Raw genomic sequence first — 18,630 nt, forward strand, 5'->3', positions numbered from 1 at the left:
CATTCCTGCCCTCCTGATAGCATCTTTGTCCAGCTTCCTCTTCCTCATGCTTAGGCCTCCTCCTAACATCCCCTGCTCCCAATGTTGATCTATGTACATCCTGCAGAAACACTTCTATTTAAAATCGCGAACTATTAGTTTAAAAAATCCTTGAAACCCCATTTAACCACATTACAAACCTCTAGAACTAGACTGACGTCTTCATTTCAAAACTTTGCCTCATTTCTTTCCTGTAATTTCCCAGTTTATCTATATGAGCTCACTTCAAAAGCAGCCCTTCTTTCAAACAACTCTAAAAAGATCTTATTAGGGACTGTAAGTGGCGTGGTGTCCGTCATTAGCGTCATTAGGCTTTCCTCGCGGTCTCCTTCGTTAGTATATCTCCTGGTACCACAAACTGTATCCGTTCGTTCTGATAAATTTAGAAAATGATCAAAGTGTCAGTTAGCTATCAACACACTTAACACACTTCACAAAGCCGCATATTGTTCAATAGGTTCACATGCCTTTTACTTCCGTGCATTCATTTGTTTCCGTGCTCCATCAACACTTATTGTGCAAAATATCCCTTCAGTTGCACACAGTTTCTTCGTGCAGATTATCCCATGTGTTTGTTTTTCTTTTTTCAAATCATTATTATCAGGTGTCTTAGCCCAATTGATTCAGTTCAAGGATTCAAAGTCTGCAACACTCAGAAATGAAATATTTGTCAAGAGAGCCCAAGAATGGATACATGGACTGTACTGTATTGGGAATCCCTGCTGTAGCTGAGGAACACTGCCACATTGCGTGAACTGCTGTGAAATTGAGTAATTTTGTTTGACTTTCTGGCTGACCTTCGTTTATCCCAGTAGACTCAAGATCTGTGGTGCGACTGGAGGTACCCCAGGCCACTGCTCGCCTGCCAGGATTAAGTTGGCTGGTGGTTGCTTCTGTGCTGAGATGTTCAGTCTCACACAACTGGGGTCATTGCCAGGAAATAGCCGATCTCATCAGCGACCTTAACCTAGATGTTCTCTACATCACAGAGACATGGACCGACGAGGCATCTGCCCCTGACTATGTTACGGCAGTTCCTCCAGGCTATAGTGCCTATCGGCAGGACAGGCCCAAAGGAAAAGGAGGTGGGATAGCCATCATTGCAAGAGACCAATTCGAAGTCCGCTGTTCGCAGATTCCTACTACTTCATGCGAAGCTATGCATTTTAATATAAAATTGTCCTCTACCTATAACTTCAAGGGAATACTGCTTTATAGACCCCCTGGGACCAGATCTGCGTTCCTTGCTAACCTAAGCAATATCACTGAGTCCATAGTTATAGAAGACTCCATTACGATTATGGGAGACTTCAATTTCTATCTGGAGCAACTCAATGATAGGGATACCACTACCCTTATATCAGATTTAGAAACAATGGACCTCAGACAATTGGTCACGACCCCTACTCATCAGGCAGGCCACACGCTGGATGGAATGTTCACAAATGTGGAAGGACAGTGCATAACCTCGGTTCTCCCCATGACATGGACAGACCACTCAGTCATTCTTAGCAGACTCACCATCAAAGGTTCGCTGAGAAAAAAGGCGGTTCATGCAAAAAATGGCACGTTCAAAGCATGGAAGGACATCAATCCCGATGACCTAACATTGCTTCTTAATACCACAACCCCGGAGCTATCCACCGATCCCAATATCGCAACCAACCAATTCCAGAAGTGGTTGGGGGAAGCCAGGGTTCAGCTGGCACCTACCAAATCACTCTCTAAAAACAGAAATGTACCTAAAGCTCAGTGGTATACAACAGAATTAAAAATCCAAAAACAACTTACGACAGCGAAAATAAGGAAAAATATAAAAAAGCCCTTGCCACCTATAAAGCAATGATAATAGCAGCAAAAAAAGATTTTTTCGCACTCCATATAGAGACTGCGAAAAACTCCAGTAAACAGTTATATAACATCGCCAAAACCCTCTCTGGAAATACCCCGGATCTCAATCCACCCCCATCACAAGCACTATGTGATGCCTTATCTGAGTTCTTCTTCGCAAAGGTCAATGATATTTACCAAGCATTTAACTCAGACCTGGCTAGCAGCAGGGCTACTACCCCCACGATCACTCCTAAAATTACCATGACCTGTTTTAATCCTCTTACCACTGACCAAATCAAGAGCATAGTAAAATCGATTAAAGCTGGTTCAGCTCTGGACCCATGCCCAACTTCTGTGATCGCTACTGTGCCAGACACAGTGATTCCCATTATCACCTGTGTCTGTAACACAATATTGACATCTGGAATTTATCCTGATTCACTTAAGAACACGTTGATCAAACCCCTGCTCAAAAAGCCCGGTCTAGATAAAGGTGAACTAAAAAACTACCGCCCCATAGCAAGCCTCCCCTTTCTAGCCAAAGTCACAGAAAAAGCCATGAATCAGCAGCTGTCAGCTTACATAGAAAGCAACAACTTGCTGGATGACACTCAGTTCGGGTTCCGTAAACACCATGGTACGGAAACCGCTCTCATCAAAGCAGCTGATGACATAAGAGTCATCCGCGATCAAGGAGGAACAGCATTGCTTGTTCTCCTAGATCTCTCAGCAGCCTTCGACACGGTTGACCACAAGATCTTGGTCGACCGTGTCGAAAGGATGGGTATTCAGCTTACTGCTAGGGACCTACTTGCCTCCTTCCTAGCCAACAGAACCCAGGCGGTTACACTGGGACCCTTCCAATCAGCTGATCTGTTGTTACCGTGTGGGGTTCCCCAAGGCTCATCCCTAAGTCCGACACTATTTAATATATACGTGTCGGACCTTGCTAGTGTCATCAAAGCATATGGGATGAGCCTAACCTCATACGCCGACGACACTCAACTGGTGTTGGCCATAAAGGGTGATGGACAGAAGGTGGCTGAGAGATTCCAAAGGGGGATGATTGCTATCGGTGAGTGGATGGCAAAAAATTGCTTGAAGCTCAACTCCGATAAAACGGAGGTGGTCATCTTTGGTAATCTGTCGCCAGTCTGATCAGCAGCCTGGTGGCCATCGGCCTTAGGTACACCTCCCTCCCCCACGGTTAACCCCTTCGAGGCTATTGACGAGCTGGGCTCGTCATCGCGCTTACCTGTCCTGCGCGGATGACAAGGCCAGCTCGTCACGTAACGCGGTAATTTCGAATTTGCCGCGCACAGCGGGAAAAGCCGCCGCAGCGATGCGGTTAAAGTCAGAAACCTGGGAGTAACATTCGATGACCAGCTTAACTTCATGGCCCATGCAAATAAGGTGGCAGCCAACGCCCATTTCAAGCTCAGAATGGTAAGAAAAATCATACCTTATCTACCAGACTCAGCAGCCAAAACGCTAGTCACCTCCCTGGTTTTGACATCGCTAGATTACTGTAACGGTCTTCTGCTTAATGCACAAAACAGAGTTACCAGAAAACTACAGACCGTGCAGAATGCTGCTGCACGCGTACTGTCAAAAAAACCTACATTTGCACCTATTTCGGACACTCTGAAAAGCTACCACTGGTTAACCATCCATAACAGGGTAAAATTTAAATCATTGTGTACAGTCTATAAAACACTACAGGACCAAGGACCCCGCTTCCTCAAAGAGCAACTGATTCCCTATAACCCGCCAAGAACACTTCGATCTACCTCACTTAATCAATTAGTGGTTCAACGCAGCCGAACAGCTTCATGGGGTGACCGCCGCTTTTCAATTGCGGCCCCTAAACTCTGGAACACCGTACCAAACCACATAAAAACAAGCCCTTCACTCCTTCAGTTTAGAAAAAAACTGAAAACATGGTTATTTAATCAGTAAATCAAGCCTCTGTACAATCTGATCATGGAGAAACATCATTGCATTTTAGCGCCGAGACGCCCACGGGTAATTGTACGCGCTCTACAAATATCATTAATAAATAAATAAATAAATAAATTCTCATCCCCACGAGGGTTGTGCTATCTTATATCAATAGAGACCCAGTGTTGGGTCAGTGGTGCCCTCTGCAAGGACATGTTGCGTACAACATACCATGGGGGCTCCTGTGCAGAAGAAGGCCATTCTAGCGTCTCTGTACTGGACGCAGAATCTGGGCTGTGCCTCAAGGTCTCCATCCCAGTTTCACTCTGATCGGGATTCTGGCCACCACACATTCAGTTCAGAGCCTTTCCTGAACACACAAGGGTGAAATGTGTTTATTTATTTATTTAAATTCTAGGAAACACATGCTAAATATAGTGTCCTGGAGCTGATAGATACTACTGCCTACATGAGAAACCCCAATTAGTTCTGCTGGACTGGTAATGATTCATGTTTTTCATAAAAACAGCAAAGCCCTTTGCCCTCAGCAGGGAGTTGTTTAGAAGTTGCATGGACCCGACTCAGAAAAACTGCATTACCATCCTAGGGATCCCCTGTTCTAAGGCTACGGGGTGACTGCCAGCTATGACTTCTCATCAGAGCACCCAGTTATAACCCCTTGATCCAGCAGTTCATATCCACCTAGACTTTGCTGTAACATCAGAGAGGACATCTAATTAGGGGCATAACTCTACGGGCTGCTGTTTTCCTCAAGGCTAGGATCATAACCTTAAGGCTAGGATCAAATTTAAGACTTGGCTAGCAGGATAAGGAACAAGGCCCAGCTGAACGAAGTCTGCTTAGAGGTTCTCAGGAAAATGGGAGACAATCAGGAGCCACTAGCCAGATGCACTGTAGGCATCAGCTTTGAGAGACAGTTGAGGATCTGCAGGAGACATTCAAAGACCGTGTGTGGTCAGCCTGCACACTCATCCGCAACCTACCATTCGGAGACTTTGTCAAAAGCTTATATCAGGTGAGAAGAATGGAACTATTTCTGAGGCTTGTCCCTCAAATGCTGAAACCATTCAACCATATTTCTAGCTCTTGTGGTTCCAGAGATACCATGAAAGACTCAGCTATAACATAACTGAAATACGGTTACTTATCTAACAATATGAACTGGTGGTCCTGTGGTTGCCCCTGCTGTGATCAAATGTTCATGAGATATATTTGTCTAAAGTTTGATACTCCTGGAAGACCTACTATGGCTACAAGACAAAGTTCAGTCCTTTTTGTGAAGTTGGAGACTAGTTTGGAACAATAAATGGTCACTTTTTAAATTGTGTCCAGTGTGTCCTTTGTCACTGACCACCAAAGCCTGCTATCCCCTTCAACTCTCTGCTACACAAACTCTTAGTATTCCAGCCGACAGGAACACCAGTTCACCTTTGGGTGGCAACTACACCTACCATCACAGGAGCAGGCAAAAAGCATGCTGTTATCAGTCAGCTGCTGCTATTGATCAGGCTGATTGGGAAATATGATGATTCTGTGCTAACCTTTGTAGTAGCATCTGTTTCCAGTGGATAGCAAGATTAGCATTTGGCATATGAATATTATGTAATGGGCTTGAGACCCTTCATCCCTGTTGTAATGGGCTACACTCTGACTCTTCTGTGATAGCAAATTCATTAACATCCCTTTTGTGGTGAACACTTCTCTGATTGCCTATAGAAAGCATGGAAAACTCACTAAGAAAAGGGCATCCTTGAACTGAACAGCTTACAGGAAATCTGGTGGACAGTTGGCCCAGGTAGAGTATCCGCACCTCTTGACGTCAGAGTAGTTACTATTGAATTTGAATTTGAATTTAAAAGTACTTATTGAGTGCTCGTACACCAGGCGGTTTCATGGCGCTGTTGAGGAGACTGAATCTAGAGAGGAAGGGTGCAGTTTTTTTTTAGCTTTTATGGGCCTGTGCGAACAGATAAGTTTTCAGTGTGCTGCGGAACTCCAGGTAGGATGATGTTGATCTCAGTTGGAAAGGTAGAGAATTCCAAAATTGTGGAGAAAGGACGGAGAACTTTGTGCCTCCCGTTCTGCTCTTCTTGAACCTGGGCACCACCAGGAGGGACTGAGAGGAAGATCGCAGTTGTCTGCTGGAGATATAGGGTGTGATTTTGGAAGTGATGAAAGATGGGGCTGTTCCCGCGAGGGCCTGGAACGTAATGCAACCCATCTTAAAGAGGGCCCTTTCTCTAATAGGGAGCCAGTGGAGGGATCTTAGAAGGGGAGAGGTGTGGTGAGATTTGGATTAGCCATAGACCAGGCGGGCAGCTTGGTTCTGCACCAGTTGGAGCCGCCGCATGGCGTATGCAGGGGCCCAGGTGTGCACTACGTTCCCGTAGTCTAGCCGGGAGAGGACCATGGCTATCAGGATCAGTTTGAGGGCTGAGAAAGAAAAAAAACGTGAAATTTTTCGAATGGTGCATAAGGTAAAGAAACAAGAGGAAACCACTGTGCTAATCTAGGAGTGTAGGGTGAGTTATTTACTATTGCTACTATTGGTGATGTAGCAATCTTCAGTCAGGGCCTTGATCAAAAGTGTTTGTTCTTTCCACTAGCTTTGATACTACTGATGATAACATTATCCTCTCAGACCTTCTAGGAGCAGGGAAGCAGGGAACCATTGCAGCTGCAGCATGGCTACTTGAAGTCTACTTACATGATATAGGGGAGACAGCGCTTCCCACCTGCCCCCTGTATTTTTCAGCCAATGAAATGTTCTCACACCCAGTTGATCTTCCATACATTGATTCTATCACTCTCTCCCTCTTGCTTTAAAAACAACTGCTGAGTTTCATAACAGGAAAGCTATTGCTAACTATAACTGTGATACTGGGGCTTACACCCATCTGGGGTACAGCTACCCGCCCACTAACTCCCGTTGAGAAGTTCCTTCAAGCAACGCTACCATTGTGGGCTTATGTGCAAGCCCCTTGTGCTACCAGTGCGTCACTTTTTCTGACGCTCCGGCAATGCAGAGTGCAGACCATTATCTACGAGGCCAAGCAAAGGCACTTTACATGGCTTTTCATGGCCTTATACATGTGGTGGAAGGCAATGCAGCACAAGTCGCTGCATTGCCTTACACTATGTCAGGGGCGTTCCATGGGCATTGTGGTGTGTTTTCCCACGCAACACTCATGAGTTTTGACACACGACCACATTTACAAGGATCTGTAAACCTGAGACTGCGTCAAAACTGTTCGGCCTACCTAGGAGAAATATCTTTTTTTCCCCTTGTTTTTCCTCTTTCTATGTGCGCTGAATTTTGCAGCACACATAAAAAGAGGAAAAGGCCTCTATTGATTATTTTTGTGCAGGAATGAGACCTGCCTGCACAAAACCTATCTTGCCTACAGCGCAGATACCCTTGCATCATGGAGTAAGAGTGCCTGAGTTGACGCTAGGCAACACGTTTTTCACTGGCTCAGGCAGGAAGGACAGGAATGCATCGCATCTTGTAAATACGGTGCATTCCTGCCCTTTTGAGTTGGCGTAGGACAGACCAGCAAAAAGACTTGTGGTGCTGCCCTACACCAATTCATTAGAAACGAGGCCCTTAGTTGCGAGGCTTTACACCCTACTTTACAGTGATGGCTGGCACATACAGAGTGTGGTGGGGTGGGTGGCACAGAAAAAAAGCCATAAAATAGAGTGTACTTACCTTCCTGCACGAGCATGACTTTCTGCTTGATCAGTCTTCTCTCCTTGAGGCAGACTTCCAACTTCCAAGCTAATCCTGGTGTTGCTCTCATTCTGTTGACCAGCATGAGAGAAGCGCCACGATTGGAGGGAGTGGCATCGCTCAGCGCTTTTGAGAGCACTGGAGGGCTGCTGTTTCTAAGACAGTTGGGTTGGAGAAGTCTAAAATGTGCATGTCTGGCTGGCCGTCTCAAGACAGCAGGCTAATGAGACATGCACATTTTAAAATTAAGCACACAGCTTCCGGCTGCCACTTAGCAGCAATGGCCCGCCCTGTGTTGACATTCAGTTCGGGATGGGTTGGTTGCTAAAAAATAAAATGGTAATAGATAAACTTTATTACCATTTTATTTTTTAGCTCTGGCCTGGGGCTTTTCTTTGTGGACCAATGCTTCTCCTGCTAGACCAGAAACAATGGGAAATGATTTTCACTCGCACCATCAATTTTGCAAGGCGCACCAGAGCGAAACAGCAGGCCTCATCCTCATGGACCCCTCTGCTGCATTCAACACCATCTACCATCGCACCCTAGCCACCAGACTCCATGAAGCTAGCATCCCCGGCAAGGCCCTCGACTGGATATGCTCTTTCCTCACCGGCAGAACTCAGCGAGTCACACTTCCGCCCTACTTCTAGGAGCAGACAGAGACCAACAGTGGAGTGGCCAAGGGCTCCACCCTCAGCCCCACTCTCTTCAACATCTAAATGGCGCCCCTCGCAACCATTATCAGGAACCACGGGCTCAACATTGTCTCATACGCCAACGACACCCAGCTGATCCTCTCCCTCACCAAGGAACCCAACATCACCAAACACAGCATCCAAGAAGGGATGAAAGCTATCATCACCTGGATGAAGAACTGCTGCCGGACACTTAACTCCGAGAAAACAGAAGTATTCATCCTTGGCTTAACCCCCTCTACGTGGGACCCACCCTCAGAAATCCACCACCCTGACGGACCACACACAAAGCCTCAAAATCATACTATACTCATCGTTTGCAGTGATTTGCCAGATCAACGCTGTATCATCGACCTGCTTCAACACCCTTCACATGCTTCGAAAGACGTTCAGATGGATTCCACACGAATCCAGAAAAACTGTCACAGACTCTCATCAGTCGCATTCTGGACTACAGCAAGGCTCTCTATGCTGGAATCAACAAAAAACTCATACGCAGACTCCACATCGAAGATTATTGTCAATAGGGCTCCTGGACCCAGACAGGCATCTACGTGACTCCAATTACAACTGTACTATGGATGGCCTCGTGTGACTCTTCATAGCGAACTGCATAGTGAGATGTGACCCAAGGGCTGGACATGGAGGGGTGGAATGCTTGTCTGTGTTAAAAGTATGATGGGCCACCGACTTTTACCCCTAACACTGAGAGCAGGCTGTGTCTGTGTGATGTGATATACCGCACAGTATGATCCCATTCCTGGGAGTGCAGGCTGGCTGGGCCCTGGATTCCCTGTATCAGTATAGTGAAAGGACCACAGATTTGTTGAACAGTATACTTCGAACATAAAAGACTCAGTCTCATTCAACAATAACACAACTTCCTGCAGAGCACACTTTACAGCCTCAGTAAAAACAAAGAGCACAGTCCACACGTCAACCTGCCTCCAACAGCGCTTTATATATATTGCCACTATATTAGAAAGAACATCTCACAGACATCCAACATCGCAAATATTTACCACTTAGACCCCAAGTGTAATTGGCCCTGGAAATTCGTTTAGGAAGCAAGGTCTTTGCACCGAAAATAAAAAACAAGTGCCTCACCCAGGGGTTTTCCTTCTTAATTAGTGGCAGGCTAACTGCACACAATCAGTGGAGAGCATGGCCAGACTATTTGCAACTGTGCATAATTACCCACTCAAGAAGTTGTTGACTGTAAACAGGTGCAAATTTTGCACCCCGTAAATGTAGCACTGTACATTTGCGGTATTTGATGGGTGCACAGTTTGCATCCACGATTCATACTGGACATTTAATCAGGCCACTAGGCTGCAAACAGCAGTAAATCATACCATCAACACTTACGACCAGGCAATAGTACACAGCTAAAAACGAATTGTAACAACAACCCTACTCAGTCAAGCCAACAGATGGATGTCAGGACTCACCAGATTATTTCAGTCAGTTCCCACACATGTAAATTAACAGGGCAAAATGGAAGCCAGGTAACTCAGTTTTCATATAAGTATGTTGGCTAGACCTCAACAAACTTATAATATACAGAAGTACCAATGATAAAACATCAGATATCCTCAAACAGCATCAAACTTACCACAACTCACAAACACCAGAATGCAGCCTAAGATGGAACTCTCGAAACTTGGGCAAGTAGGTACCTAACCTGATTGGCACAGCAAAGTCCACACCAATGGCAGAATGTGTGCCCTATTCAACAACGGCCCGTAATACTTCATTCCACCCATTTCCCCACACTACTGTATTGTAAGTAACACTACCTTCCATCCAACTATAAATGATCTTTGCTAATAAAAGGCGTTTCTATCTACAAACCCATCCAAAGCAACTTCATGGAACTCTCTTCCAGGTCACTTATCAGTTCCTAAAGTAAATAAAAGTTCCTTCCACACAGTTATCCTCTCTGCATCTACAGGAAGCCATCCTCCCCACAAATCATTCAAACCATTTCACACATCCATGTTCATTTCGTGTTACTTTACTTCCTGGTTGCCATGATGGATGCCCCTGGGTGCTACTGCAGGGCTAAAGGGATATATATAGTATTGTGTGATGTGTCACCCATGACCACCTTTGCATGTGCATAACTGCAAGCCCCAAAGAGTTGTATATCTTTAATCAGAGCTGGGTATAGCTGCCACCTATATATGCCATTTACACTCAGTGCCGGATTAAACCCTGTGGAGGCCTTTAGTCAATTGAAATGTCATGGCACCACGCCTCGCAAATTATCTCCTAATACCCAGCTCACTGGATTGTTTTGCAAACTGACAGCGGCCAGAAGATGAGCTTTTAGGAGTCAAATTGTTATGTGAATCTGATGTCTCTGTTTTATGTACTTTATGTACTTTAAGTTGTATTTTGATCTGTTGTCGCGGGACATCTAAAAGGAGTGGGGCACATAGGCTGGTGCCTACTTCGCCTATTTGGTAATCCGGAACTGCTTCCACATCACAGTGGTTTGTTTATTTGTACCTGACAAATATATGCTTCAGTTAGGTAATAACACAAATCTTGGTGGTTCCAACACCTGTGCAACATGATCCCTGTTTATATGTTATATTCTCTACGACTTTTCTCCCTAGCCCCTTCACCCTGACCTTTTCCCGGCCCTGCTTTTTAGGTGTGGCCTAATTGCAAAATGTTGTAAGAGTTCGATGTTCCCAAAACGACACCTGCCAAGAACAACACTTGTTGCGGTCTGTTGCCAGGGAAAATGTGGTGACACTGCAGTCCCAAAAGGAGAGTGGAATGGCGAGTTCGAGAGGAGGGTGCAATGCCAACTCCAGGATACCAAAAAGTGGTGGATCAGTCTTGTACCCAACCAGGTGCTACGAATGATGGGTGTGTGACATGACAACACAACAGCGGAACAAGGGGTGGAGAGGCAAGATGGAAGCAGGCTGAGAATCCAGACAGGGGAAGGTATGGCGTAGTAAATACCTTACAACACCTCTACTGGTGCATAATTATTGCAACAGGACTATAGCCAAAAATGGGACATTCTGGACAAGGTGAAACTTGTTTCACTTGTAAATATTTGTTCACTCTGATTTTCCTGTTTCTTAATCTTTTACCAATCTTTCTCTGCTCTCTCAGCTCATTCCGTCATGTTCCTATTTTGCTCACACATGCTCTGTATCCCTGCTGTTACACTCTTAACTATTGTGCCTTACTCTCTCTTATCCCTAATTCAATCCCTTCCCTCTGTCCTTGTCCTTCTCCATCTCTTACCAATATTTTTAGATTGTCTTAGAGAAAGCTGCCGCTGTGTCGCCAGCCTCATATAAACAAAAAAAAACTAAATAAAAAATACACTTATGTTTACCAAAAAAGGAGTTTTAGGTCACTCCTCTTCATCCATTGATCTATTTAACTATCATTCACATTTTGCGTCCTTCTGCCTAAGCATACAGCATGGCAATGGATCAGCCCACTTCAGCCATTGGCTTTCTTACATTGTGACTGACAACATTCAACACAATCACATATGTGCATCCTCCTAATGAGAAGTATACTTGAGTGCTAAGGCTGGAGGGCCAATAATTTCCTTTGCCAATATTTATTTTCATACTTTAGCCTTTTTTCATGTTTTTTAAGCAAAGTCAAGAGTGCAATTTCCTTGAGCCAGTAAGATTTTTTCCTGTGTTCGTCATTATAACTGAAAGGGGTTTCAATACCCATTTCACACACTCTTGCTTGGTAGCAAGCCCCCCTAGTCTTCTTCTAAAATTATCTGTGATGGTTATTTTTTTTTTATTTCATTATTTTTGCACCACATGGTCGCCACAGTTAGGTGGCATGTTTTCCTTTTTCGCTTTTTTTTGTGGCATATGTTAGTAACAAAAAATAATAACTGTTGCACCACCAGACCTATAGCTTTACCCATGGCATTATTTCTTACGTTATCAGGTGAGTCAGATTTAGATCACAGTAGGGAATTTTCCCAGATGGGTTTACTCTTGTCATTGAAAGTCAGATGATGCATGTAGTATTCCACAATATGTTTTGAGTAAGAAATGCCCATAAAAGATTCCACATCCCCCCACACCCACTAAAAAATACAGATCCGAGCAGAAAGATGGGTCAAACACTGTGCTTTACTGCCATGAATCACCATAGTGAGCTACAGGATTTTTTGTGTAAGTCACGCAGAAGGCTGGCCTTCTTTCATATTTTTTAACTTTAGCCTTTATATCTTTTCACCCAGTACATTTCTCAGACTCTCAGTGAGTCAGTGGTGGGAGCAAAAACGCTCACCTGGCCTTCCCTCTGGCCATTTCAGCAACAATATAACTTGCCTCACAGCCATTGTTCACTGTCTAACTTCCTATGGGAAACCTTTAAAACTTTATGGCATGAGGAGGCACATTTAAAAGAACAAAACCCAAAAGGAAGGCTGGCGATCATCAGCCTTCTTATAAAGCTAGCAGTGGCTTCAGCTGTGAGAAGAAAGCTGGGAAAACATGAATTTGGTATTGATGACTGCATGTACCATTGCCCTTGCTAACACATTTGCCTCTGCTCAAGACCAGCGCACGTGTGTGTGTGTGTGAACATATGCACAACACCTTTTCAGTCCACATGCCTGAATTTACATAACGAGGACATGTTGTTGAAAAAAGAAATGAAAAATACAAATGTAATTAAAAATCTACATTTGATCTTAGTAAAAAAGCTGAGAAATTAATTGCATATAAATTCAGTGGAGCAGTAATAGCACTCGCAATGAGCCTAGTATTGGGAAAAACATTCTTGACCTCTTCTTTTGATTGATTAAAAACAACCTCAAACGCAAAACAGAAGCCTTATGCCTTCATGGGCCAGGCAAAGTTTTGCTATGTCTCACGTTTGGTAAGATACAGTAAGGGGGATGAACTTACCTCCAATGTCTAGGTCAACTTTATAATTCATGAAGTGGGTATGGAGCGTTCCCAAGGTGTGTTCGCCAACTCTAGACCCGAAATCGAGACCGTCGGCATAGAGGAAGGAAGAACTTATGTAGCCCGTGGCAGACACTTTGGCTTCAATCACTCCATTCTGGTAGAACAAAAAGTCCCACACATAGTCGTAGTTGATGAGTGTGGAAACAGCCCTGATCACCAGGACGGTACTAGGTAGCCCACCGTAATACATAGAATGCAAGTTGGAATAGTGCCGCCTCAGAGGTATACCCGCATTCTGCTCAAAAATGCATATCGAGTTCTTGACAGTTTCAGGAGTCTGGGATTCAATCATATGGTGGGTATCCACGTAGGTAGCTAAATATGGGCAGTCCACTCCCCTGACCAGCTCATGTGCAAATCTTCCGATGCCAAAACTGCTGTCTATGTACCTGGTTACGAGTAATCCTGGAGCATTGGAACCATAGATTGCAATGGCCTCCTGCACACTCATCTCGTAGACAACCCTCTCCCCCTGAAATCTTACATCAAAGAGTCGCAACCCAGAGTTGACGTGCTTTCCAAATGCAAAGCTCCAGGACTGAAAGAACACTTGATTGTTTTTGACACTGTAGCGTGGGCCGGTGGGCTCATATTGGAAAGGAGTATTTGCTGTGGGAGTCCCTAAAGGATTCATGGAAGCAATGTCCATTTCAGGTGGTACTTTATCCATTTTTACAACCATCACTTTGCCTGCTTTATACTCCTCCTCCAGGTGAACCATATCGTTGAAATACGTGTCCTTGAAAAACACTTTGACCACTCTCCACTGGGACACATCTAGACTTTGATGGTCAACCAGGATTTCCAAGCCCACAGGGTGCAGGAAGAAACCGCTACCACTAACGTTATGGAAGAGGACAAACCAAGTTTTGCGGTCTCCAGATCGGAACCCCCGGGGGACCGTGGTGAGAGCTGCAAAGTTTGTCCCATCATAGTCATACGCATCTTTCAGGAAGGTAGGCGCCTTGGCAAACTCTTTCTGGTAGATCAAAGAGTACATTTCCATGTACTCTTTCCCAATCACAGGTCTGCGGTAGTAGGGGAGCTGGTCTTTGTACTTCTGCAGAGTGATGTCTGAGTGGTAAGTTGGGTGAGGCAGCGGGCCTACCACGTACTCCGTAATATTAGGCACTTGCTGTTTGCCGAAGAAAACCACCGCCAGCGCTTCTCTTTTTGGCTGTGGTCCTCTGTTGTCCAAGAAATTCAGGGCATCTTGCTTTTGGGGGAGCACGACATCGACGTAGTAAATGCAGTTGTCGGAGGGGTTTGCTTCTGCAGCGTCTACAAAGTCATCGCCAAGGTTCTGCTGAAGGTAATGCACCACCTGCGATAACTCTGTAGGGTTGAGGTCAGAAAAGATCACACCCTGACCATCCTGCTTTTCCTGTTGTCCAGTCTGCTTTTCCTGCTGGCCACTGTGTTTCTGCCCCCCACAGTCTTGCGCTTTGGCCCCTCCACCAGACAAGAGCACGCAGACCAGGGCTAAAATGGTGACCAATGCAAGGGCCAGCAGCACGAGCACTGCCTTAACATTCATGTCGGGGCAGCAGGCCCTGGGAGGAGAAGTGAGAACGGATGCTCCGGCGTCCTGCCCCACGCTGCAAGAGTGGATTTGCACTTCATGTGCGGTTCATATTAAATATGCAGAGCGGCTGAGTTTCATAAGAGGATAAAAGACAGGCGAGGGGGGAATGAATGTGGCAAGCCAAAATGGGCGGGCTACTCTTTGTGGCATCCAAAAAAGGATTGCTTTCTTGTGATCCTGCACCAGGACAGCCGAGTGTCTTCAAGGCCGGCTGCCTCGAGCAGAGGGGTTCATCTAAGGGCGCGCGCGGTTGTTTCCGCACTGAAGCCAGCCTGAAGCGCTGGCGGTGACGCAGTTAGAAAGTAACCAAAGATTGTATCCATCGCGCTCCCTGCCTGGCACTGCAGGCCTTCATTCTTATGTTTTATAACAAGTTGTCTACACCCTTTTTGGAAGAGAACGCAAAACAAAATAATTTCATAAAAATGAAATGCAGAAGTAGGCATGAATGTGCAGACCGAGACTCTGGGCGGGAAAGCGTTTGTAAAAGGTTAAAGGTCAGTGCAGCAGTTGTAAATCAGCCCATAATATCATTACTGCACCACACAATTGGAAAGCTTAACACCATCCTGTAATGGACTTTCAATGTTCTTAGTGTAATGCGACCAAGATTCTCGGATACAGACATGAGTCGCTCATCCTGGCTAGTACTACAAGTCCCAGAATGCAAAGACAAATTCTGGACTGAATTCGTCATTCATGCATTGGCTTGGGAAACTTGAAGCTCTTTGAACCATTATGAAGGGGCTTCGAGGCAAATAATGGCAATGGTATGCCTTTGGCATTTCTGGCCTGTTTCGCAGCGCTTAATTTGAACCAGTGGTTTCTGGTGCTCGGCACCAGCACTTAATTGTCAGCACCAGGACTTTTGACAGTCTGCCACATTTCGGAGCTGTAAATCTCAATTTGAGATCAGGACAAGAACAGTTGTTTATTTATTCAATATAACGCAAAAATAACTAATACTTGCCGCCCAAGCCATTCTTATAGCATTGGGGGTCTGGAGTAGTCGGAATTGTCACACTTGCAGCAGTGTGATGGTTAGCAGTTATGTCGGCACTGTCATGGACAGCGCTTAATTGCTTAACAAATTAAGCAGTGCTGTTTCTTAACCCAAATACTTACCAGTCCTTATTACCTTGGCTTCTGGGGAGCCGGTGGGGCTATAGATGCTCCCACTCTATGGACAGCAGACCTACACAGAGCTTAGTGGCAAGGAGGAGCCTGCTCTATGTACAGGAACTCCCCCCCCTAACCCCCTGCATATTGCAGCATCAACAAGGGAATTTTGTGGCACACAACTGCATTTATTGCAGCACTTTTGTGGCAGGTTTAGTGATAAGAATTAATCTGTTTTTCACCTTGTTCTTGTACAGATGGCTCAGTGAGCTAATCACTCCCAAAAATAATATCTGGGTGTCCTTCTGCCCATGATCCTACCCAAACGCCCATATCCCTAGCATCCTGCCTTTTCTTCTTCTCTCCTTCCCAGCGGCCTGCCTTCATTTTAAAGGTAGAGTTGTTGGGATAAGATTCTGCTGCATGGTCTGCTGAAGCTTCCAGTTCTTGCTGTGTCTCGCTGGCCCTGTGTTATCCTCCAGTGAACTAAGCTATCATGAAAAGCCACTAGATGTTCTCCATCTTTTTCTTTGCTGTTCATCATCGAGTGATGCTGGGATGACCAGGGTCTCCCAGTGTGTGCTCCTCCATCTGATTGGGAGTGGCTACTGGCTCCTCAGCCCAGACTGTGTTGTGACTGAGGGTGTTGGCAGCGGGTTAATGAATACATCTTTAAAGTGTAACCATACAAATGCACCTCAGTGTCATAGTCCAGCCTCAGCTGACCTGGGAGGAAGAGGAACTGAGAAGTATCTCTAAAGGAGCCCCAACAAGGTGAGACATGGCACGGCTACTAGTGCAGTCCATCCATGAACTTCTTTAAAGCTGTCCCATCAAGTTATCCAACAAACCATTCCCTATCCTGTCTCAAAATATTCCAGAAGTCATTTCAACCAGGGTCACCCTGAACCTCTTGTTACCTCACAATTACAAACTTAATCTGCTCTGCCAGCCATGACACAGCAGTGCCACGCTTGGCTTGTAGTCCACTTAACCAATCACTCCATTAACACTCATCAGCAGGTCATGTGATTTCAATCAATCAACTCGGATTTGTAGAGCGCTCTAATCCCACGCAAGGGTATCCAGGCGCAAGGTTCTTGCTGGGTTCAGCCAAAAAGCCAGGTCTCGAGTCCCTTCCTGAATTCTGGGAGAGAGGATGATGTTCGAAGGTGAAGGGAAGGGTCCAATTGACCCTTCAAAACATCATTTATATTGGTCTCCTAAACCAATCAACCCAGTTAGCCCCTTCAGTCACTCACATGTTACCCTATCAGTCATTCTAGATAGTCATCTGCCATCCCAGTAACAACTTAACTCTGTTTCATTCCACGTCTCCATCACCACCCCAACCAGTCACACGTTGCTCCCACAACTACTCAAATAACCCCCACTAATTGGTCACATGATCCGCCAATCATTTCAGGTACCGATAATCTCATATTCCCGCCCACTCCACCACTTATTACAGTACCTTGTTTCCCAGCACTTCGCTTTCACTGCCATAGATATTGCCTTGTTCTCCCAATAACCAACTCAACCAAGAGAAAGTGCCTTCTAGTGCAGCGATGAACACAAGGCTACACTTATGGCCATTGTTGCTTTAACCTAAGGACTTTTCGTCTCCATTGCTGCTCTGAAAGTCACACAGCAGTCAGGGAACTTGACTTCCAAAAGCAATAATATTAACTGTATTCATAGCATTTATGTAATGCCAGTCCTGCTTATTCTGGACCCTTCTGAGCTCCAGGCCAGAGGACAACGATAGTGCTCACAAAATGGGTGAAAGAAAGAAGCCTAGACCCTTGTCCAAACTCGCGCATGTAACCCTTCTCTGCATGGTCGAGTTCGGAGACCTTTTTGCTCGGCTGTCTCACTATATGCCCCATAAACTCTTTCTTCCTAGGAGCAGGGGCAGCTCCTCCACTAGGGCAGAGGAGCATCGCCCCACTGCTTTCTCGCAGTGTGAGAAGCAGAAACATAAAATGGTAATAATTTCCTGTTATTAGCATTTTATGTTTAGGGGCGGGCGGGCGGGTGGGCAGGTCTGCTCTGCGAGCAGGGGGGGAGTGGTGTGCCCATTCCTGAGGGCGCAATCACTTTTTGGTCGGCCCTCTGTGGCCGCCCAAACCAGTCATGTGCACTTTGCCCTTTCTCCATGTAGGTTGCATTGCAGCCTGCATGGAGGAAATGGCCTCCCCATAAACCCCTGGCTGGGTGGCATCCCCACCAATCACATCACTGCCATTGCATTGCAGCGTTGTGATTGGCTTAGGGGAGGGGATGGAGGCTGCCTGCCTCCTGTTCCTGCTGGAGGCAGGGGAGCAGAAGCAGGCATCGAGAAAACGCAGGACCCTGCCGTAGGACAGGTATGCTTTTTTTATTTATTATTAAATTATTAAATTAACCCCCCACTCTACTCCCCTCCCCGCGTGACCCCCCAGCCCCTCACCCGCAAATAATGTTGCCCGCGAGTACCTAGGACACCTTGAAGACAGGGGTTCTTGCAAACGGGGTGTACCTTGGACTTACTGTTTACTTCCACGTACACATTCCTCCGAAGAACCAGAGTTGCCATATAAAGTTAGTGCATTAACCATCCCTCCATGGGCAGGTTTGCATTACAGGGACAAAATAAATTCCCTACGTTGCCTTTCCTCCAGTCTACAATGCAGG

At 45.7% G+C, this 18,630-nt stretch overlaps 1 protein-coding gene across 3 annotated transcripts in view; it reads right to left on the minus strand.

Annotated features, from left to right (window-relative positions):
- The window catches only part of AOC3 (amine oxidase copper containing 3), a 211,842-nt gene that overhangs the window by 51,361 nt on the left and 141,851 nt on the right, over window positions 1-18,630 (minus strand). Inside the window, exon 1 of one of the 3 annotated variants that reach the window (XM_086924076.1) lies at window positions 13,188-14,890. The exons of the other annotated variants lie outside the window; for them this stretch is intronic. Coding sequence (XP_086780202.1) covers window positions 13,188-14,787 — 1,600 coding nt within the window. The 5' untranslated portion in view covers window positions 14,788-14,890. Of the gene's footprint in view, window positions 1-13,187; window positions 14,891-18,630 lie in introns of those variants that run through there. 3 annotated transcript variants of the gene reach the window in all.

Source organism: Lissotriton vulgaris, chromosome 5 (assembly GCF_964263255.1).
Source record: "Lissotriton vulgaris chromosome 5, aLisVul1.2, whole genome shotgun sequence".
Taxonomy (NCBI): Eukaryota; Metazoa; Chordata; class Amphibia; order Caudata; family Salamandridae; genus Lissotriton; species Lissotriton vulgaris.